The 24,983-nt window shown below is 40.5% G+C and overlaps 1 protein-coding gene across 4 annotated transcripts in view; it reads right to left on the bottom strand.

Annotated features, from left to right (window-relative positions):
• CEP112 (centrosomal protein 112) overlaps positions 1 to 24,983 on the bottom strand; it is a 422,424-nt gene that overhangs the window by 63,347 nt on the left and 334,094 nt on the right. For all 4 annotated transcript variants that reach the window (XM_078065962.1, XM_078065964.1, XM_078065965.1 and 1 more), the window contains exon 23: positions 22,335 to 22,484. In XM_078065962.1, the coding sequence (XP_077922088.1) occupies positions 22,335 to 22,484 (150 nt within the window). The remainder of the gene's footprint in view (positions 1 to 22,334; positions 22,485 to 24,983) is intronic.

Here is a 24,983-nt window from a genome sequence, read left to right as displayed (position 1 = left end):
GAGGGCTCCCAAAGAGAAAAAGAAAAGCCAATGAATATAACCATAGAAGACATTGTAAGTATAGTGTGGAATCCAGGGAGCCAAGGAAGGAGAGGATTTCAAGGAGGTGGTTATCAGAACTGAATGCTGTTCAGAGCAGTCGGGGGAGATTCACGACTGATATCACCCTCACCATCATCAGTATGATCACCTTACAACAACCACCATTGCTGATAGTTGGGTGGGGAAGTGGGAGGAAGTTCATCATTTCTAAGAATGTGGTTTTACTAGTTGGTAGATGTAAATCCCAAATTCATTTCTTACATTCAACAAAAATTTACTGGGTCTTACTACTTTGCCAGATACTGAACTGGAAACTAGGGTATAAAGCAAAGAACAAGAAAGAATGCCCGGTGAGAAAGGAGATGATGAGCGAAGTCCTACTCTTGTAAGAATCTGGGGCTGTAACAGGTTGAGAGGGGAAAGTTGTCTAGGTGGGGGAATGAGTCAGAGTCAAGTCAAAGTTTAGTTCTTTGGGGGAAGAACTGAATCTGAACAAGATTATTTAACCTTTACTTGTCTGAAATATTATATTGTAGTAAGTGTACTGTGGGACCCTTTCACTATTTGTAACAGTTTCCCTTGGAAAATGTGCTCAGAGTTTCCATCTGGGATGCAAGGAACACATCTTTGCCTACAATAGTCTTGGTAGTGTAATCAATTCAAATGCGGGGGGTAATGGTGGAAATGAGAGACAGGATTATAAGACCAGGAGGAGAAAAGCAGAGAACATGATGCCATAAAGGGGCATTGCAAGGGACAATGTGTTGCTGAGGGCCTTGCCGGCAACAATATGGGACAGGAAGGCCCAGGAACTGGGAGACTACGAATCATGCTATGATCACAGGTCTGGACTCCAGAAATTATTGCTGTCATAACCTTTAATTAAAAAATTGCATTTCATATCTATAGAAGCCAGGAGTCTCTAAACAATGGTGCAGAGAATTTATGCGTGAAGACATTCTCAGCTGCAATAAAATTTACATTTACATGTTCCATTTTACTTAATTCCTAGAAAAAATGCTAACCTCGGGGCTCCTGGGTGGCACAGTCAGTTGAAGGTCTGATTCTTGGTTTCGGCTCAGGTTGTGATCTCAGGGTTGTGAGATCGAGCCCCACATTGGGCTCTGCACTCAGAGTCTGCTTGAGATTCTCTTTCCCTCTCCCTCTGCCCCTCCCCCGCCCACTCTCTCTGTCTCTCTCTAAAATAAATACATCTTTAAAAAAGAGAAAAATGCTAACCTCTATGACTGGGCTCTCATTAGGAAATGTAATTTGCTCAGCTAAATACACATGTATATTTTAGGACTTCTTACTATATCACACTTAAAAGTTTTTACTGTGAATTTACAAACTTGCCTTTGCCCCTGGAAACAGCCTTTGAAAGGATGTCATGTGCCTCGGGCAAGTGACTGGATGGGTAGTGCACAGCTCACACATCCTCTCTTTAAAATATAATGATCTCACAGATATGAAAACAGGTTAGTCCCAGAAGAGAGAGAAGAATTCCAAAAAGAAACCAGAAATAAAACAAAAATAAGGTTTCAAACTTATTTGATGATTTTCATCAAATGGAATGGAATGCCCGATTATGACCACCTGTACTTAATTTTTATCTATTCTTTTGATTAGCGATTTTTCCTCTCTGCCTTTTGAATACTGGTTTTTCCTCCTGGCTCCCGGGCTTAACCTAAAGGCTGGTGTTTGAAAGTACATACTCGCATTCTGTGTCCCCCGGCATCGTAGGTAAACTTTATAGATGCTAGATAATAAATACAAAGCACTGCTTTGAAAAATATCTTTTTCCCAAATCCTTTTTTTTCCAGATTCTCCTGGCTTTCAAGTTTTAATTTTCCTGAACACGATTTCTTGGAAAACTAGCAGCTAGAGAATTTGTGCCCAGGTGAAGGTATGGATGGCTGAAGGTGAAAATGTTTCAAAGGGCCCCTGACTTCTTGACCAGGAAGAAATGAGAGGAATAGAAGCCGGGGGGTTGACTGCTGTCTTGTCTGTTGACAGTTATTTAATTGGCAGAACTAATAAGCATTTGTAGAATCTTCCCCTAAAAAACAAAGGGATCCCCAACAAATTTTTTCTGACAATGTTTCTCTATTAATATAAAACCTGACTCATCTCTTGAACTCTCCAAACTTGACTAAGTGAAGGTGCTGGAATGTAAAGGTGGTATTATGTTACATTTTAACTGGAACTTGTATTTACTAACTTAATTTCAATAAAATATTTACTATTTTTCCCTAGAAGATAATCAGTGACTAAATGTTTGCCAAGGGCCTCCTCCAACACATCCCAGGAGGGAGACAGCCTCCTTCCATGGGCCCCTCGACCTTAGTGGTTCAACATGTCCGTGGATTCAATTCTATCGATTTTATTTCAGGAGGATGTAGTTTAACTTTTTTTTCTTCTTTCTTTTTCTTTTTTTTGACATAGTTGTTTATGTTTACTGATAAAATGAAAGGAATTTTTATGTCATGAACTAATCTAGCCTCGACAAGATGAAACAAAAACTTGGATAAACATCATAAGAGAAAGGAAAGGGAAATCCAACTTTGCAGAGCTTCGAGATAGTTTAGGGCTTACGACTGAGAGAGGACAGACCAGAAAATGTTCTCATCTTGGGGTGAAGGCTGTACGTACGACAGTTCTTTTAGCCCTAAAAATCCTGTCAAGTGTTTCCACATGACAAATTCAAAGAAATGCTCTTAATGATTTGCCTCAGCGAGGTGGAGAGAGAAAGGGGAAGAGAGAGGGAGTGGGGAGGTAAACCTGAGGCTTCACCCCAAAACACGTCATGAAGAGTATAAGAGGTTTTAGATGCTAAAGAAGTTAAATTGCTTGTTTTCTCTGCATACGCACGTGTTGCCATACCATTTTAAGAAGAAAGTGCTTCCTAAAGGGAACTATATTTTTATTGCTTCACACAGTCCACGTGGGGGTGGACACGAGGCCTGGGTTTATTGGGCCGCGAACATCCGGTGAATTGACAAGTGAACTCTGAGTGATCATGTGTCTCAGGCACTGGGCTCGGCCCTGGGGCTGGCAGTGAGTGGCCCTGTTCTCGTGAGGTAGAGGCCACGGGGAGGTGCAGAGAAGGAGAGCGGTCACCTGTCATGTGTGCCTGTGTGACAGTGGGAGAGTCAGGGCACAAGAGGAGCAAAAGGGATGGAACGCAAGCCAGTCCTGGGAGGCTGGGACGGCCAAGGAAGTCTTTCCAGGGACAGAGACATCTAAGACGAGGCCGTGGGATGCACAGGAGTTGGGCAGGGGAAGGGGCAAAAGCTGAGGATGAGAGAAGCTCAGTGGAGCTGAAGAGTTTGAGGGTGAGTAATGGTGTGAATGTGGGGTGCAGGGAGGGGAGGCAAGAGGCAGCAGAGTCAGGCTGGGTGGTTGTGGAGTCTGGTGAGCCTCGTTAGAGCATCTGGGCTGCATCCTCAGGCCCATGGGGACCCAGGGAAGCAAAAATCACTCAGGGTGTGGTATGGAGGAGGGACTGGAGGCTTGAGACTCAGGAGAGGGCTGGTGGGTTCCTGCACGAGGGGAAGGGCCTTGTGGGTGCAGAGAAGAGGATAAGCCAAAGTGAAGATTAGACTCAGGGGACTGGCTGCCTGTGGGAAGGAAGGACAGAGCCATTACTTGCACTTGGGAACACAGGAGCAGAATCAGGTATAAGGGGCTCAGGTAATCATTTCAGTTTTGAACATGGTGAGTTCTCAGGTTTCTGTAGGACACGTCAAGATCTGTGGAGATAACCAAGAAGCTTCCAGAAAGATCTGGAATGCAATAAGATCTAAGAGATCTGGGGTAGAGATAGAAAGTTGCCAGTTTTCAAAATATAGGTGGTAGTGGACAAGATGGCCTACAAGAGATCATTGAGCTTAATCAGAAAAACAAAACAGCCCAGAACAATCTCCCTGAAGAACAATGGACTTTGAGGGCAAGAGGGGCCCATAAATGTGACTAAGGGAGAGCTGCCTTCCACCCTGTCAGGTGCTGTTGGGGAGTCAAGCAGATAAAGACAGAGCGTCTGGTGGATTTAGCAACAAGGAAGCCCCTGGCAACCCAAAGATCAGTTTCTTTGGAGGGACAGGGACAGAAGTCAGACTGTTAAGTAACAAAAAATGAGTGGGAATGAAGTAGACATGGCAGCTTGAAGGGGAATAGGATCAAGAGAGGTTTACTTACTAGGGGTTACATTTGAGCATACCTCAACTCTTATTGGCTAGGGTCTTTAAAAAAATAATTTAACGATCATGTAGTAGGACTTTTTAGTAGAGGGCATGATTCTAAATGTTTTTCGAGCATTACCTCATTTAATTCTCACAGAAATTCCTCTAAGTTTTATTATCATTTCCACTTTTTTGAAATGGGGAAATGAAGGAACAGAGAGCTTGTCTGAGGTCCCATGATTTCTAAATGGTGGAGCCAAGATTTAAGCCCAGGCAGTCTGGCTCCAAAACACATGCTATTAAGCCCTACACCTCTCTTTAACGCAAAACATGCAGGATAACCCAAGAGGTATTTGGAGCCTTAGAAAAATGACACAGTGGTAACATTCAAAAGATCGGGTTTCATGTAACACTTCACAGTTTGGCAAAGGTTGAAAAATCACTCAAAGTGATCCTGAGCCTGCCGTCTTCATTCCACTGCGCTTGTGGCCTTCCCCAAATCAAGAGTGCTGCTGTATTGACCCCTTTTATTTATTCATTGATCATTGGACATCACAGAAATAAAATCATTTGAACTAAATGGATTCTCAAAATAATTGGTTTCCTCTTGGAAAACAAATTCCTCAGCCTTCTCACAAATCAATCTTGGCATAAGTGTCTTTGCTGAACCCCCCCACATCTAGAAGGCTGAAGAGATCGTTATTCATCAACATTTCCTTCCTCTGGAATGCTCTTTAAATTAGGTAAAGCGTTTAGAAAGTTACTTTTCAAATCATGACCTCTTTTCTAAATTGGCCTTGAACATTCTGTTTCCAAGGACAGCGAAAGATAATTTTTTAAAAATCACAGCAAGCACTAACGCCAACTATTGAAGGAAACATTTCTTAAACAGTCCAAATGAGAAATGGCTTTGCTGAGCTCCTCTCTGAAAGCCAAGGGCAAGTTCTGCTTAGGTTGAGAGGAGCCATAGAAGATTGTGAAGAAGACGCCCCATTCATTTTACAGTAAAAATCGTACATACATTCCATTTTCATGTGTGTTTGACAACATGGAGTACGAGGGAAAAACCAAAGCCTCAGAAGGCTTGGGGTTCAAGTCTCAGTGCTGCCACAGCTGTGTGACCAGGCACCTCCCCCCAGGCGGGCTCAAGATTTTTATTTGTGAAATGGGGGACGAGGATGGAGAGAATGGGAGGTCAGCGAGCTCCGTGGGCCAACTCTTTAAGATTCTTTTCCGCTTGAAGATGCTAGTGATCAATGAAATAATATGGGACTATGATTTCAGTTGGTGTAAGAGGAAACAGTTTCACATGAATATCTACTATTTTTAATAATCTGCTCATTAAACTTGGTTAAGAATACAGGAAGGATGGAGGAGGACACGATGTTCAAGAACAGAGAGATGGCGAGCTCAAGTGGAAACATGCCGTCAAGGAGAAAAGAGAAATCAGAAGAAAAACTCAGCCGGAGGAAATGGGACCTGATAGACAAGACTGGTATTTGAATTGATCAGAGCTCGGGATCCATTTTAATGAAAGCGCATTAGGCTAAGAAGTGAAACAGTAGACTTGCTAGCAAGGCGGAAACGGGGGCCACAGAAGAGCTGATCCCGTGGAAGAATATCCATTGCTCAGGCTGGGAGGGACTGGAGGTTAAGCATACATCTTTGGCCTCTCCAAATAAGCATATTCACCTAGTATTTAATCTTATGCTACATACAGTGTGTTCAGAGAAGAATACATGCAGGGTCCAATGTAGATCACACACCATCTTGTGATGTTCATAGGGAGCTTATGCCATATTCTAACAGAAGCCCAAACTGTTTCTGTCCCCTTCCCATGGTAGGTAAAAACTTACAACAAGGTGCTATTTATTATCTCTACCCAAGGAAAAAAAATAGGCCAAACTCAGACTTCGTAAACTTTGCAGATCCTCCTATTTAAAAAGAAAACAAAACCAGATAAGCCAGCTTGGAAAATCAAGAGGAAAGTAAATAGATCTCTCTGAGGAACACGGATATTTGCTAACATTTGAAATCGTTTTTAAAGCAACAATGAAATGCTACTGACAAAAATGATTCCCTGCACAAAGCCTGGCAGTCCAGTTGAGGTCTGGTCATAGCTGTAGAGGAAGACAACTTTACTGGGGAGGAACCTGGGAGGGACCCGGTCCTCTGGATGAGAAAATGCAGACCAGTGTCGCTTTTGCATTTGGAACAAATCTGCCACTAGAATGGCAAGAATAGAAGATGGAAAAAGAGCCATTGAGATGAAAAGAAAAATAATGCTTGTTTCTAAGAATGCTGCTGCTTTGTTTTATGAACTAGTCTATTTGTTTTGGCTGCGACTAAACTCAAGAATGTTTTCTGCATATTTTACAGTGTAGTTTATAGACATCAAAGGAACAATCTCTCCTTTCATCATTATTTACACATAAAAATAATGCAATTTGTGGTGCATGGAGGATGTTACTTCTTAAAAAGCTCTCGAGTCTAATTTATTAATTGCTTGAGATTTAAAGTTAAACAAGGGTGAGAGGCAAATCGCATGTTACTCTGAAATATTGTACCACCAAATCTTGTTTTATTAATGAGATGGTGAGCAGCCATATGAATATTTATTTAGGTGGTTAGAGGGCTTTATGAAGAATCCTGGAGCAAGTGACAGAGACATAAAAGCAAAAGGGCTCTGCCTCTCTTGAAGAAAATGGGGGCTGTTGCTTTGTTTTTAATTCCACTTTTTCCTCTGTGCTTCCAACATTAAAGCATTCCTGTAACCCACCAACCACCCCAGATCTCTTTCGCTCCAAATCTTTGGTTTCAGCTGCTCCTCCCGTGCCCTGGTAGAAACAGCCTCCTATTGACAAGCCTGAAAATGACATTTTAGTCTGTCCTGATGGCTCGACGGCATCGCGTCAGTTTTTTATGATTTTTTTTCAATTATATGCATTTGGCAAACACAATACACATACAAAAACTGGATTAATTTGATTCATTTATTGATTTTGATTTAGTTCTTAGAAATTCTGTTCAAGCTGTCAATTAACTCTCTACATTCTGTATTACCTCCTGCAACAAATGCCCTAAATACACACACACACACACACACACACACACACACACAAAGCAGAATGAGCTATGATAATACAACTGTTTATTCACAGCTTCACTTTTTTCTCACCAAGAATATGTAATAACTGCTGGAAAACATACATGCATGTATATACATAGGTACACACATCCTATCTTTTTTGGAAAAGCATGTACACACCAACACACCAACACACACACACACACACACACACACACACACACATTCCATTTCCTTTTGTAAAACCCAACACCCGTCAACATAGAATCATGTAAAATAGAGTCAGAACGACTTATGAAGTCAGGTGTTAACTTCTGTAGTGACAAAGATGATGGCAAACAAAGTCCCACCAGGCCATGGGATCCAGGGACTCTTCCTCCCATCCCTGTCTAGCCACCTCCCTGTTCACTGTGGCCTCCTCTCCTGCCCCACCCTGGCTCTGTGCCTCAGGCCTCTCAGTACCCTATAGCTCTCCGCTCCCCCCTTCCCACTCCAGATACCACTTCCTAGTCCTTCAAATGAGATGATCTCATCTAATTGTTAGGAAGAAAGTCTCTGATTAAACAATTTCACATTAGAGTGTGAACGACTTCAAGTGGTTTTAATATGTTAACACATCAAGGATGTCTGCATCTTAAAAGAGGAGTTTGCTAACCCAAAGGCTTAGATAGTTAACTGCAGATGTATGTGTGTGTGTGTGTGTGTGTGTGTATCCACACTTCTTTTAACTGCAAGGTTGGTGATGATATGCTTCAAGCTGCCTTAAAAAAATACAATAATAGACCTAAGATTTAGCATTTAATAATGAGAGATTATATTCTTTAAATCAACTAAGTCTGTATTCTTGGGTGCCCAGTGATGTGGGTGCTATGCAGAAACCAGAAACAATGAAAGAATCACTAAGCCTTAAGGGGAGCTTCATGAAAGTAAAAGGTCCCCAGGGAAGGGATAGTCGGGTAGGACCTTGAGATGGCCTTGGTGATACATGACAAGTCTGAGGGGGTGGAGAAGAGGCTGCAGTGAGGAGGAAGGCACAGCGTGAATCCATGAATGGTGGATGTAGGCAGTGTCTCATAGTTTCAGGCAGGGAGACCAGCTGGCTAGAACAGAATGCGCATGTTGGGGAATCCTGAGAAATTTGGATGGGCTATGAAAGCCAGGCAGAAGAGCTGCACCTTAAGGTTATAAGCAACCCTCGACATTCAATCTAGTAATGTGACCTTGTGAGCAATTAAAACATCATCAAAATATAGACAAGGAAAAATGAAATGTCCTATCTCCCAAAATGGCCAGTTGCCCCATTTTGAGACCCATTTGGGCAAATTTAAATGTACGTGCCATTCTGCCTTGTTTTCATTTACAACATGTTGGCGATCTTGTCTCCTTTCCCATAGAGATCTACTTGAGTCTTTTAAAATGGCCTCGTGGTATTCCGTTGTATGGATGTGTGTACCATAATTCATCATTTTCCCTAGATTTTTGCTCAAATAATATTGCGTATCCCTGTAAGTACGTCCGTGGGATAAATTCCTACCCATGGAACTGCTGACCCAAAGGCTCTGTGCATTTCAAGTGGTTGTACTTGCTGCCCTCCAAAGAGGCTGCACCCACCTATGCTCCCAACAACTCCGCATTATCAGCTATTTTTTTCAAATTCAAAATTTATGCCTATCAAATGGCAGCCAGGCCCTTCACAACTTTGTAGTGTTGATTTACATTTCTTTAATTATGAATGAAAATTAGCATATTTTTCACAGGTTTGCTGGATGTTGCTTTTTGTCTGTGAATTCTGTGTTCACATCCTTTGCTTTCTTCGTCCACCGGCTTTTTAGTCTTCCTATTGATTTTCAAGCACCCTTTGTAAGGCAGGGAAGTCAGTGATTTAAGATTTCTCTGGCAGAGTTCTTCATCCTGGACTGAGCTGAGAGACTTTTGGCAGGGACACCAGCTGAGAGGAGGCTGTTTTAAATCAACTGCAAGTTGAGAAGGGCTCTGAATAGGGTCATAGCAGAGGAATAAGATATATATTCTCGGATTCTGGTGATAGGCTTGAGGTAAATTGGGATGAAGGAAAGAAAGGACAAAGATGAACCCAAAGTTTTTAACAGGAAATAGAAAGCCTGGGGGTAACCCTGATAGACTAAAGAAGAGCCAATTTGGAAGGGAGGATGATAATTCAATGTTGTAGTTAGTGAGTTTGAAATAGTAGAGCATTCTCCAAATGAAGATGATTTACAGGCAGTATGAGATACAGGACCCAAGAGAGAATCAGGCTAAGGCTTCTGGGAAGCATCCCTATAGAAGTGACAGCTTAAGTCATGCAGGAGATGAGCTCACAGTGGAAGGGAAAAGGGGAAGTGAAGCCCAGGACACAGACTTGAGGAACACCCACAGGGAGGAAGGAGATCAATAGAGGAAACAAGCAAAAGAAGTATTGTATAAACCAAGAAAAGAGTTTCTAGAGCAGAGGTTAGAAAACTATGGCCAACAGACCAAAACTAGCACCCATCCAGTTTTTGTAAATAAAGTTTTATTGGAACACAGCCATGCCCACTTGCTGACATATTGTCTAAGGCTACTTTCCCCCACAGAAGCAGGAGCTGAGTAGCTGCCACAGAGATTGTATGGCCCACAAAGCCCAAAGTATTCACTATCTGGCCTTTACAGAAGAAGTTTGCCAACCTCTGTTCTAGAAGGAAAATTGTTGGTCAATATAGTCAAAGGCTGCATGGAGTTAGAGGATGATTAGAAGTGGGGGAAACACCACTGAATTTAGAGGTAATAGGTTACTTTGTAAACTTCCCATATGATATTGGGCTTAGAAAACAGACTGTAAGGGAACATTTGGAAGAGCTGAATCATATAGTACACATCCAAAAAAGCAGAGCAAGTGGTTGGTCGGTAACTAGAAAGCGTAGCAAGAGGGATAACAGAATGCTGTGTATCCACCTGTCCATCCAAACACCCCTCGTTCTGAGAAGGCTGAGCAGCAGCATGAGCATGGTGACTACAGCTGGAAGTTGATTTCATCAAGAAAGTAGGAGAAAAGGAACTCTTGTAGCTGCAGTACCCTAGTAAATGTTTAATAACTGGCTCTCAAAAAAAATCTTTGTAGCAGTGTGCACCGACTTCCATGGTGCACACATTGCAGCCGGCAGAATCCCTGACAATGTAACAGTCAGCTCACTCAAGCTAGCACAAGCCTGGGCCAGCACCCCAACTGGGTGCTGCTGTCACCCGTGCCCAAGGTGGGGGACAGAGTATAGGAGGACAACAGCAACATGCTGAATTCTTTGGGAATAAAACCTGGGGAAGCCAGAGATAGTATTATGTTCCCTAAAAGGAAGAGGCATAAATTTCACTGTTGGTAAATAGTAAAAGAGAGGTTTATCAAGAGTCACCCGAGACTGACCAGAAACCCAGCTTCTGCTAGAGAGAATGGGCCAACAGCTAATTAAATCAAGACATCACAAAACTATTTAATATACTGAATATATTAAATCATTATCAAGTCTTCTAATAATTAAAATTCTTTATAACCCAGTGCTTCTGAATAACACATGGATGTGAATATATATATATATATTTATGTGTATATACACATATGTATATACATAGTAATCATTCAGTAATTTTGGTTATGGAGGCTTACAATTATGTATTTCAGTGCTCATTATGTTCATCATACTGGCTCTGAAATAGTTTCTGAGATAGTTCAGAATCATTAAAGATTAAAATATTTCCAAATAGTTATTTTTTAATTTTTTTCAAATATTAAAGAAACTGATGCTTATATATCCCAAAATTTGATTCACCAAAGCCATTCATATTTTGGACCATGCAGTAATAAAATTCACGGAGTGGCTTCCAAAGAGTAGAGTTTACACAGCTCCTAGTGAAGGAGAATCTGTTTTCACCTGTATTCTTTGAATCACTTTCGGTCACTCCCACATTCACTCATCGAACCCTAATTGATCTCTTAGTATATGAAGGCAGTGTCCCAGAGGCTGAAAATACTTTTCATAATGCCTAAAGGATTTTGTCCACTGAACAAATGATCTTCAACTAGTCTTTAAATAAAATAAAATTTTGCCAGAGAACAGAACTGAAGGAAAGATATGGGGGTAAACGCTTTGGGGGGAGAACTGTTCATTCCTTCTCTGCTCATTTACTGTTATTGCTTCTCCTTCCTCTAGGAAGCGAAGTCATAATTCACTACCACACTGTACTGAACCTTATCTTCCAGAATATTCTTCCTGGAAAATGGCACTTACAGTTTTTGCTAGTATGAATGAATGGCTCTGTCTTCCTTTCTGAGTACGCAGGCAAGCCTTCTTGGGTGGGATGGAAAATACAGTCCTATTCTTAGCATTATTAATTCTAATTCAGGAGAGCACAAAGAAAATGCCACTTCGCCCCCGCGCCCTCAGGACGTGCATACAGGGGAGATAGGAATTAAATAATGAACAGGTCCCAAACAAAGCCATCCGATGCTAGGCACTGAGATTTCTTTCTGTTTCTCAATGCTACTAAAACCCCACAATGAGGTTTGTAATTTTATTCTTTGGGAAATGGATTCCTGTAAGCTTTTAGCACAGTGAGAATTGCCCAATCTTATGAAATATTCTCTTTTCCCCCCTCAAGCCCTTCTGGTAATACAGACCAGATTTCTAGATGTCCTACTGGCAGCCGACCTTTTCTCGTGAACTCCAGTCAGTGGCCAAGGGAGAGAAGGATCAATGCTTTAAAATCTCTTTTCTATGCCTGCAAGCAAAAATTTTACAACATTTCTCCTTGATATGAAATCTCTGCTTGGACATCTGGCTTCACAGTGAGGAACTTTCAATACACTAGCTTCAAAGAAAGGGCTTAGCCCTGGTGGGGCAGTGATGCCAGAAGAATGTTCCACAGTCTTTCTATAGAACTAGTTCTAACAGTTTCCCCCAGTGAACTTCTGTGAGTGCCATGGGTAGTGCTAACTAACATTTAGATAACTTTGCTTCGGCGGACAGCCTTTTGGGAGCCTTCCCCTGGAGGAGACAAATTATGCTCTCGGATAATATATGCAAGTTATAGGGTATTTTATTTGAATCTGCCTAATCAGGCAAACATGTCACTGTTTATCACAAGATCAAAGTTATTTACACCTATCTGCTATACCATCCCAAAATATTTACAAGCTTGCTGCCATCCATAAGATAACATGAGAATAAATGGACACTATTAGTGCTCAGAGCCTGGACTTATGAGGTAGTACCATTCATTCACTCAGCATATTTCTGGCACCTTCCACTGGACTAAATGTTGTGGCAAGAGCCTGTTCCCAAGAAGCTCAGAGTCTAGGCGGCGAGAAAGACAATCAGTCAAAAGACAGATTCGCAATCTCCTATCTGCAATCCTGAAATTCAAAAATCCTCCAAAAACCACAAATTATTTTTGAAAGGTTGCGGTTCACTTGCGAGGCAACAAAACCGGACTAATGTCTGCCAGGGGTCCTAGTCTTTATTTGTCCCATTTGTGATACTGGCACGTTTCACTGTGCATTTGGGTGTCTGGGCACATGTGCCGACCCAACCCCACCGGGGATAAAGGACAAGCACTGTACCACCTTCCCGGAATCTGCAGATGCTGATTTGTGGAGCATAGCCAATCCACGGTTTGGATCAGGGGTTGCAGACCAGTGTTACAGAGCAGTGAAAGCTTCACCAGAGGAAGGCCAAAGCTGGCATGAGCTTCCCACTCCGACACGTCACAGAAAAGATGACATTTAAATCTTAAAAGGGAAGGACCTCACACACAGTTACGGAATCAGAGGGAGCATGGCATGAATGCTGAGGACTGGCTGTTTGATGAGGCAGACAAAAGGGCAGCAGTTCTCAAAGTTTTTGGTCTCTGGATCCCTTTACACTCTTAAAAGAATCCCAGAGGTTTTGTTTATGCGTGTTCTATTTATTGATATTTATTGTATTAGAAATTAAAATTAAGAAATATTAAAATATTAATTTTAAAATAAGCCATAAATCCATTGTGTGTGAACATAAATACCATATTTTTAATAAAAATAACTTTTCTAAAGCAAAAAAAATTAGTGAGAAGAGTGGCTATGCTTTATATTTTTCTGAGTCTTTTTAATGTCTGGCTTAATAGAAGGGAGCTGGATTCTCCTCCCTGCTTCTGCGCTCCATCTCTTGCAATGTGTTGCTCTGGGTGAGCTACAGGAGAACAATCTAGTCTCCCACAAATAAGTAATTAGGAAAGGAAGGATTATTTCAGGAGCCTTTTCAGATGATTGTGGGTACTCATTAGGATGAATCAAAACTTGACAAGCAGTAGGGGCGCCCGGGTGGTTCGCTCGGTTGAGCGTCTGCCTTTGGCTTAGGTCATGATCCCGGGGTCCTGGGACTGAGTCCCTTATCGGGCTCCCTGCTCAGTGAGGAGTCTGCTTCTCCCTCTCTCTCTGCCCCTTTCCCTGCTCGTGTGTGCACGTACTCTCGCTCCTTCTCTCTCTCACAAATAAATAAATAAATAAAATCTTTTAAAAAACCCCAAACTTGACATGTGGTAGTTTCTTAAAGGTTAGCTGCAATACCCAATTTGGAACTCTTAGCCGTGAACTTTGCCTACTACTCCATTAAAATCCATTGTTCTCGGGTGCCTGGGTGGCTCAGTCCGTTGAGCGTCTGCCTTTAGCTTGGTCGTGGTCCCAGGGTCCTGGGATCGAGTTCCACATCGGGCTCCCTGCCCAGCCGGGAGTCTCCTTCTCCCTCGGCCCTTCCCCACCTCTCATGCTCACCATCTTTCTCTTTCTCTCTCTTGCATGCGCACACAAAAATAAATAAAGTCTTAAAAAAAAAATCCATTGTTCTCTTTTATACGTTGTAAGGATCTTTTACCCACACATGATTTTGTAACACCAGGTATTGGTCATTTGGAAAACACTGGTACAGTGAGTTATATAAATCTTCCAAATGTTGATACACTTCATTATATTCCTCCCCCTTTCTTCCCATTCACATCATTAGTAATACCACTGACGTCATCAGAAAAGTCTTTAAGTACTGGGGTGCTGTCAAGCTTACAGTGATGGTACAAGGTTTTCCAAATTTCTGATTTTTGCTTAAAAGCTCAGATTTTATCATTAGCAACAGTATAACCAGTTGTTGGCCTTGAAGTGTCAGGTTCACTTCCTTCCTTCTCAAGAACACCTCTGCCAGAGAGTCAGATCTGAATAAGCCTACTTCGCCAGTCCTTGTTCCTTCCAGGTGCCTAGAGTTCAGCTCGCACTCAAACAAATGCAGAGCTGCTTTTCCTAGAGACACCACCATACTTCAGTCTGCAGGAGAAGTGCTTTGTGTGTACTTCCTATTAATATTAAAAAGATGTGTTCTCAAGGGTTGAGATTTAATAGAATTAATACTTTATTGCTTCAGTTTTTTTTTAAAGCACAAGTAGATGGTGGTGAAGGAAATAATCACTACTCAGTTTAGTGACAATTTTGTGTTTTGTGTTAAGACACCAGTTGTTTTATCCACCGTGGCTTTTATACCATCAGTGCAAATGTGAACACAGTGAAAAAGGCAAATGATGTCTTAGAAAACAGTTTTGATCTTGTGGAGCTCCTGAAAAGGTATCAGGGACACACGCGGGTCTGAGGACACCTTGAGAACTGCTGGTGTGGATCATCAGGTGTTTTGTACGCCATGCTGGCAAGTATAGGCTTGTAGGCAATGGAAAGCCACTGATGGATTTTAAGTAGCAAACCACATGCTCATATTTGTGTTTTAGAAAGGTCACCTTATCAACATGGGGAGGAATAGACTTGGGACAGTTGAGTTGTTGGCAGTGATGCTATATAGGAGGGATTGTAACAGGCAAGGACAAAGATGATAAAGGGCTGACTAAGAAAGTAGGAACTAGTGATTGCAGAATGGGGTATGTGTTGGCAGATATTTAGGCATTATTTCTAGGAATTGACCTCAGAGAGGTGAGGGAGGAGAAGGATTCATTCAAGGGGACTTCCAGAATCTGACTTGAGGGACCAGTCAATTCAGATCATCAATACAAGAAGAAGAACAGGTTGGGGGCAAGACAAGAGTGAGAGGAAGATACGTTCAGTTTATAGGATGTCTAGTTTGAGCAGCCTAATGGGTCATCAAGGGAAAATGTGCGATGGTAGTTAGAAATCTGGATTGAGAGCTCAGAAAAAAAGTCTAGGTGGAGATGAAGATTCAAAATTCATTTGCACAGAAGCTACATAATGAAGAGGTGAGACTGTCCAGGATACATACAAAGAAAGTAGAAGTGGTCTTACCTAAGACCACTATTTTTGAATGTAAAAAGAGGAGGAAGAAACAGGGAATGGAGGTGGGAGAGAGGGTTTCAGAATGGTGGATGAACTGGGAATGTGTTGCCATGGAGCTAAGGGAGATTTTAGAGACTGTTTATGTGGCCGATTAAATCCTTGTTCATAGATGTTCATGGACTCTTACTTGAGTGGTTCTATAATTTCCCTGCCCCATTGATGTGGATGGAAATGAGGCTGAGGCTGCAGGAATGTTTTTTCCTGTTCATCATTTTGTACTCATCATAATCCACCATGAGGAGGATACCCCAGGCAGCTACTAGTCTGGGGAGATTGTGCAGACAAATAGAGTAGGCCTGAACTCACTCTAAAGCCTGGAGTCAAATGCAGCCAATCAACAGCCTGAATCTAAGCCATAGCAATAATCCATAGATTTTCTGCAAAAAATTAAATAAATAAATGCTTGTTATTATAAGTCATTAAATTTGGGGGCTTGTTTGTTATGCAGCATTATTGTGGCAATAGCAGATGAACACAGGTTCCTTGTTAAATGTTATAAAGGAGTCAGACGGGCTTCTAAGATCAAATAGAAGGTTTTACAACGCCAAATGAAGTGACTAACAAGTAAAAACTAGCAAAAATGCACTGAAGCATTGAGATAGGGTAGTAAGGTAAATAATACAAAAAAAACAAAAACAAAAACAAAAAACCTCCCAAAAGCCTATAGTCAAGGAAAGAAACATGATTCTGGAGCACACCAGAGTATTACATCAGGACACAACCTCCATATCTGCCAATGTCCCCCAATTTGTTATTTTGTTAGAAGTCAATGAAATCTTGAGAAATCTCATTAATATCACCAAATGTTGGAGAGAAAAAAGCTGTATGAGTGACCACCTCATCTTTTTCCTCTTCCGACTGTGAAAAGTGGAAAAGGATGTGATGGAAAAACAGGTAAATACCAGGGCTTTCTATTTCTGAGAAAAGTGAAGGTGTCAGGACTTCAGGAATACATGCCAAATTGGGATCATTCAAACCTCAAAGAGATATCAGATGCCCTCTCCCATTTAGGTAGCATGAACATGGAAACACAGAACAGTCACCCCAACCAGACTACACACACACCTCTACCCCAGATCTTCTTTTCCCGCCCCCCGGGTTAGAGAAAATGCACAGACTCCACAAATCAGTTTTACTTACAGAGAGGGGAGAATCACGATGCTTCAGAAACATATACTGAATGTTTAACATGTAGAGGTATTCTGGTTAATTACTGAATTTATCCTGGTTAATCTACTAACCTGAACACAATAAAGAAAGACTTCTTTAGGAATCCCTCAAAAAAAAGCAAATCATTTCCATGGGGGAAAACCTAATCTTGCCCAGCCTCCCCCACAGCAATATTAAATGCTAGGTGGGCAGTGTTTACAGTTCTCATGGGAAAACACATGACCAAGACGGTGCCCATCTAACATGGCGTTCAAACATAAAGGTAAATCGGCATTCTTAAACATGAACAATTCAGGGAAGACAGTACCATGAGTCTTCAAAAAATGATTTGACCATGAAATCCAGCCAATTAAGAACCAAATCGAAGTAAAAACTTCAGAAACGGAGTCGCTGTGGTAAAAGGTCCAGTGGTAAGCACCAAATCCACCACGGACAGCATGAGTATTAAACTGAAGAATAAGGTTATGGACAAATTGTGACTATCACAAACCTGGACAGTGTAAAAATAATAACACTGTCCCAGGCTAGAGGCGGAAAGCAGGGGTTATGGGAGGAAGTATGAATGTCTTAATGTACTCATTTTCAACCCCAAATCAAATTCTGTCCAAAAGTCTAATAATTCCTTCTTTAGACGCTAGTTTCTTTCATCTGTTGAATTGAAGTAAAATTAACTCCAGAGATCTTTCTGAAACAAGCAGAAATACAGAATCTGGAGGATTACCTCATTTTATGAGTCTATTTAGCTTTCCTTCTCTTTTCTCCTTATATGTAGTAGGATTATCTGAAATGATGTTCACCTTAATATGATGGTTATTTCTGAGTGATGGGATTTGGGGCTACTTTAAATATTACCTTTCCCCCTACATTTTGAATCATTTGTGAGCATATGCGATTACCCATTTTTTAAAAAAACAACAGAGATTTTCTTTAAAATTATGCATGCAGCTAGGCTATGACGTTAAATAACAATGTTGATTCTGGGTCGTAGGAATATAAATATAGTTATTTTTCTACTTGGTACTATTTCGTACAGGTGAGGAATCAATGGGAGATGACATTTAGCATAGATTATTGTATGGGTTCAAGATGGCTTCACCATCTCTGACACTCCTCCCTTCCAGAGGGAGAGGCTTAATTCCACTCCCTCCTTGGTTCAGGCTGACCCTGGGACCTATCTCAACCAATAGAATGTGATGGAAGTGCCACTGTGAATCTTCCTACAGTAGCCTTAAGGGAAGTGCAGATCTGCCTTCACCTATTGGAATACTCCTCTTGGATGCCGGCTTCCACGTGAAAGGTCTGACCACCCAGAGAGCGAGGCCATATGGACAGCACCTGGAGCCATACTGGATGTTGCAGCCCAGCCAAGCTTCCTGCTGAACATAACTCCACAATGCTACACATGGAGCAGAAGAACCACCCAGGCTATCCCTGCCTGAATTTCTGATCCAAAGAATTCTAGGTTATAAAATGGTTGTTGCTTTAAAACATCAAGTTTTGGGGTAGTGTGTTATATGCAGGAGAGCTGGCTCTTTTTAGAAGCTTGACTTTGAAGGTAAGGAGTGAGCTAAAGCAGTAGATAAGTGATAAAGATCTTTTTGCTCTCAAGATAGGGCATACTACGGTATAAAAGATTTACCCGAATGAATGCATTTGTTTCTATAACTCCTTTTACACTCCAGGAATTCTGTTCTGTGAAAGACCTCGCTTGATCTGTTGTCTCTTAGACAGCCAGGATCATGCCCGCTCTTGGGTCTCCGCTACCATGATTAATATCCACTGGGCTCCTTTAGACTGCTGGCTCTTCCTCTTTCACCATAGTTTTAATTGTTTCTTATTGCAAAAGTGATGTTATAATTAAAAATATGGAGCTAAGATAAAAGAAAATTACCACAAATTCCACCCTGCAGAGATGTCCTCCAGTAAAATTTTGATATATGATTCCTTCTTTTTTCTCTTTATATGCACTTTTATTTGCAAACATGACCTTATATACAATTTCTGTAAACTGTATTTTCATTGAAAACTATCTTGTGAACATTTTCACTATCCTTAAATATCATTCTCCAATACCATTTTCAATAGTGCATCATTTTTAGTTTATGTACTATGGCAAAAAATATAGAAGGGAAATAGAAAATGTGAGTATGGTGGGTGCCTTGCATGCAGCAGGACCTTGATAAATAGTTATTTGATGAATGAATGTTAGAATGAATATTTTTTTGGCTAGCTAAAGCTCTGTGCAACCTTTTAACTGCCACCTTTGGGCACATTCTGGAAATGGGTCAATGGGCATGTCTCTCAGGCAATGTAATAAAGATAGGTATTGCCAAATTATTCTCCAGAAATGTTTTAGCAGGTTACACTATACCACACTAGTGGCCCTTAAAAGTGGATTGTGGTAGACTACTTTATACCCAAACTTTTCTCTCAAGAATTACTTTAATAAAAGGTCTGCCGATCCACGGAGACATTATTGCAAGCTCTGGCAGGGTGAGTACGAGATTTACTCTCCACCCTCATCCCTGACCGCCAGCTTGAGAGCTCAGCTCGTCCCTAACCCAGAACGTGGGGCAAAGTGCATTTCACAATTAGCATGCACACTCTTTATACAGCACTCTTTGATTTCAGTATTTCAATACAGTAATATTTAATATCACAAAATCTTCAGTACATATTAGCTTGTTTTAATATAGATGCAGACAAATGCATTTGGTTTCAGAAAACCAAATACAAGCCTCATGTGCCTCTCTCTCTGTGCCTCTCTCTGAGTATCTGGATCTATCTATGTATCTATATGTACAAAACACTCCAACACAATTAGAGTGTCCAAATCAAACAGCTGTTGCAGACGTGCTATTATCACTCAGGCAGACAGAAAATGAGAGTGAGGCTATCCGGGTTCATTTGTGCACTTGGCCAACGACTGGTTTTCAGGGACAGAATGTAGAGACTGGTGTGTGTCCAATAGTTCATGGCTGAGCCTTTCCTGTCAGGAAGACCATGACTTGAACCTGGTTCTGACAGTTGTTGAGCAGTATGACCTTGGGCTGGTTATTGAACCTCAGAGCCTCAGTTCTCCCACCTGTAAGATGGGGATGATAGAAATACCTTCCTTATAAAGATTACTAGAAGGCCTAAATGACATAACGGGACTGGTGATGAATAAAAATGTCTGGCAGAGAGTGTGGTACATAGGACATGTTAAATAAGAATAAGCTATTATTCCTTTCATTTTTGGTGACATAGTCTGGAAAAGAAAAGCAAGGCGAGGAGTGCCAATGAATTACTTACCTTATGTAGGTTAGTAAAGAAACCCCACAACGGTCATTCACTTTACACATAACCTAACTGAGTCAATCAAAACTGTACCATATCTGCGGCGCCTGGGTGGCTCAGTCGGGTACGCGGCCGACTCTTGATTTGGGCTCAGGTTGAGATCTCAGGGTCCTGAGCTCAGCAAGGAGTCTGTTTAAGATTCTCTCTCCTCTCCTTCTGCCCCTCCTCCCCACTCTCTCTCTCTCCCTCCTCGTAAAAAACAAAACAAAACAAAAAACTAAACTATATCTTACCTACATTCTAATTTTAGTTATTTTCAAGTACCTATGTTCCGGAGGTCATAAGTATCATATAATATATATTTTAATATAATATTATGTATGTACATCTTTTATTTTTTTAAAGATTTTATTTTATTTATTTGACAGAGAGAGAGACAGCTAGAGAGGGAACACAAGCAGGCGGAGTGGGAGAGGGAGAAGCAGGCTCCTGGCCGAGCAGGGAGCCCGATGCGGGGCTCGATCCCAGGACCCTGGGATCATGACCTGAGCCGAAGGCAGACGCTTAACAACTGAGCCACCCAGGCGCCCCGTATGTACATCTTTTAAATTCAGTCTTTAAGATCTGACACTTTTCTGGAAATTAGGATCACAATGGTTTTCTGTTTTAACAGGTAAGTGGACTAAAACTGCAGAAACAGTTAAAAATAGGCAGTTGGACTAATTATATTTCTTTCAATATTTTTTTTTTTAATCTTAAGAAACAATACTAGAAACTATTCCATTATGGAGTAAATCTATGTTTTCCCTTTTTGCGTATATTGGGATTCAATTATTTATTTAAAATTTGGAAATTGCCTAGTGCATGGTATTTGGACATCAAGTGGGAAAGAAATTCACTTAAAATGAAATTTTTATATAACTAAAGGAATTTAAACAAAGTATTCAGCTCAGTTCATGCCAAGCAAAACAGTTATACAGATCAACGAGTACCTCCTGTGCATTTATAAATGAGAAGAGCTTCAAAGATTTTTTTTCAATTACCAGAATATAAAAAAGAAACCTCTTCCTTGTCTCATATCCCACATAGGGGGAAAAGAAGCTGGCTGATGGCAATATATAAGGAAAATCTCATTAAGAACAAAATAAAGTCAGTCCTCACCTCTAAAGTGAGGAGGCTGGATGAAATGGCCTCCAAGATTTTGTCCATATCTGAAGGGTTTTTTTTTTATTCCATTCAGTCTTGTCCAGGCTTAAAGAGTATATTTTAAAAAGCAACTTACATTAACACTAGCTTCTCCGTAAATTACTCAGATTGCCTACAATAGGCTATAGAAAAGAAAGACGGAGGGGTTAGGCAGAAAAGGGCAGCGATAAAACCCAAATGTTTCTTTTATTTTTCCTTGCTTTGTATGATTACCCAACATGCTTTAAGCATTGTTATAACAAAGTAAAATCACTGAAAAATAATCTTTTGCTGGAAATTCTTAAAAAAATTTTGTTCTCTTTTAAATCTTATTTATAAAGGTTTCCAGATGCTTATCCTCACAGATTAAACACAGCATGATGTAGACACTTACAATAATATTCGCTGCTATGAAGCCAAGAAAAAAACTACTTTGAGATCTAACTGCCTATCACCTAAAGAATCAGGGTCCAGGGAACTTTCTGTTGCTATTAAAGGCATGATTCTCTGAAGCCATTTGGAAACAGCCTAGGTTCTCAGCAGCAACACATCTACCCTGTACTATGTCAAAGCACATCAAATGGCTGGCATTCCAAACCTCAAACAGGTTATTTCTCATTATGTGAATACATAATGAAAGGATGTGGGCAAAGAATAGAATGTAAATTGGAAGCTGACTTCTGAATTTATTAGCCAGCAGTACTGGGCTAAAACAGTCATCCTAATTTCAAGAGACAGTTCCAAAGTGGTTCTCAAGAGAAAGGACAGGGTATTTTTCAAATATTTGTTCAATGTGAATGGACTGGGCTTGCCAAAAATGACTTTTTATGCTGGCATGTGATCTCTTCGAGGGAAGTCAGCCTGAGTCACTGGATACATCAAAGGTAGAGTCCAGTGAATGGAATTCCAGCAGGCTGTGTGAGCAAGCCAGATACCTGCATTCATCTGCCCACTGCTGCGATTTCAGCCCTCCTTTTAATTACATTAAAGCAGCTGGTACCACTGGTTACTGAAGTCTTCAGATTACCTTGATTGCTCGGTCATTATCTCTAATCAGCTGCTGCTTCTCATCTTCAAACTTCTGTATAACATCCTGGAGCCGCCTTTCTGCAGCAAGCTGCTGCCGGCTCTTCTCCTCTTTCAGAGAGGAAATGGTTGTCTGAAGTTCTGCTATGATCTAAAATGAAAACAGCATGCTATAACTTCCAATTCTTCAGTGAGAGGCATCTATTTTATGTATTTATGCTTAACAAAAGAGCGGATTTGGCAAAACTCTAATCCACAAACTAAATATTTTCAATTAACATATCGCACACCATAACGCATGAAATTCCACACAATAAAAGACTATAATAAAACTGTGAATGGTGAACAACTGGTGAACCAAATATATTTGGAAGACATTTCCACTATAACATTCCACAATATTTACTCATCAGAAGAAAGAACATCTGTGATCTCAAAAATATGAAAAGCGTCAGATTTTATTTCACTGAGAAATAGACTTATTAGAATGAAGAAAGCGGTTTTGCCTTTTCTAATACTTGGAACTGTAATGACCAAAAAAATAATGAACAGGGCTCCTTCTTTATCCTTACCTAATTCTACACAATTTTTGAGTACTCACTAAGGTTTGGGCACTGTGTTAAATGCCTTAAGTTCCTATGTCATTTACAAATGTGATTATCATCCATCTTTTACAAATGGAGAAACAGAGGCATAGAAAGAGGTCACATATTTCCCACTGTCGGAGATGACATCGAACCAAAAAGACAGGAAGGACTTGAACCACACAGTCAGATCAATCGCCGTACGAATTGGTTCCTCTCACTAGCCTTTGTTTTTCTTAGACAAGGTTTTGGTGTAGAAGAGAAGCTTATCATGACACAGTTCCCCAACTGATAGCTATCCATGAAAGTTTGTATTCAGAGACCTCTGTAGTATTCTCCACATTGGAGAACTAGTTCTCTCCATGAACGGGTTCCCTCTAAGTTCTCCTAGGTAATCATCCGATGAGGGACCTTTTTTAATGAGCTGAGAACATGGCTCTTCCTTGGGTTTGGATGTATCCATTTCCTTTCAAATTCAATAGTGATGACTTTTTAAAAGCAGGAAATAGTTGTTTCTTCTTCTAATTAAAAAAAAAAACTTAGTACTGGTTAGAATAGAATTTCGTTGGTTCTATGGGAACAGGGCTGGTTGGTGAGATACGTTGGACAAGTCAGTTATCTTCCTTGAATTTCAGTTTTTCCACCTAGTATTTGGTGGCAAAACTAGAGTACGATATTGTAAGACAATAAATAGAGACTGTCTGGAGTCTGCCAGAAGCCAAGTCCTATAGAAATATTCATTGTTACTATGGACATAAATGATAGCATATTTACAATAAAATATGGAATATCTATGCTTTTAGAAGTGAGCAAACTCACTGTAACAAAGTTTAACATTCAGGATTTGTAAATCATCGTATGTTAAGACCATTGTGAAATAAATGGCAAAATATATAATAGCAGTACGTTAATATTCCTAAATACAAACTTGAACCTTTTGCTATGAGTGGAGGAATCCATTTACTGAGAATAAAGATGTTTTTCATCTGTTTTCTGAATTTTGATTAAATGTTGTTCCCATTCTGGCATCAATTCAATTAATTCTCACAGCACTTCTACAAAGCAGGGAAGGTTACATTCTTTTAGTGAATGTCAAAAACTGAGGCACAGAATAATCAGCTCACTCGTAGTCACAGAGCAAGAGGGGCCAGAGATAAGAAAGAGCCAAATTTCCTTGGCCCAACATGAAACTTAAGATTGATATTTTGTAAGAGCATGGAGCCAAATAGTAAAAATAACTTACTATTTCAATGACTATTGGAGCGTTTCAAGTTAAGTAAACTACAACTTTGTAGAAGTGGTAAGCTTAAGTCTGTCATGTGTTCATTGTGTGTGTTCAGTGCATGTGTCTGTGTATGCGTGTGTGAGTGTATATACACGTGCGTGTGTGTATGTTTAGTGCTATGCAGTTTTAGCACATGTCCGGATTTATATATCCACTACCACAATCATGTAATATGTTTTTAAAGTACAAAGTAATTTTGTTTCTTTAGATTAGATTAGCTTTTAATTGACCAAGAGTGAAGATAAAAATATTTGCGGGTTCTTCAAGTGACCACAAGGGCATGAAACAGGGATCTCTCGTTTTCAGAAGCTTAATGACAAGAGTACATCAAAAAGAAATAAATGCAGGTTTTGGAAGGATCTATGAGCAAAGTCCAGGATGTTCTGAGGAGAGCATGCTTGTTTTTGTGTGGAAAATGAAACCTTACATTCCTGGGGGGAATAATGAGATTCTTTGGGGAAGTAATGAGATTATCTTTGGAAAGTTATTCCAAAAACTTATGACGATCATCTAGGGAGAGTGTCAAAACATTTCAGGTGAAACACGGTAGGTAGATGAGTAGATAAAGAGGTTGACAAACTGACAGATGAGATGGATATAGAGAGGTGGCTAAAGTGTGGATAATTTTTAAAACCAGAATTGAGATTTAAGATTGAGAAATAATACTAACTTGATTAATATGCTTTAGGTAAAGAACAAAACTCACTTGATTTTAGACATAGAGTAAAAGACTATATATTCACCTTAGCTCAGTGCATGTAACTGGCACTTAATATTTAAG

Source organism: Halichoerus grypus, chromosome 2 (assembly GCF_964656455.1).
Source record: "Halichoerus grypus chromosome 2, mHalGry1.hap1.1, whole genome shotgun sequence".
NCBI classification, from domain to species: domain Eukaryota; kingdom Metazoa; phylum Chordata; class Mammalia; order Carnivora; family Phocidae; genus Halichoerus; species Halichoerus grypus.
This window is presented reverse-complemented; position numbering and strand designations above follow the sequence as displayed.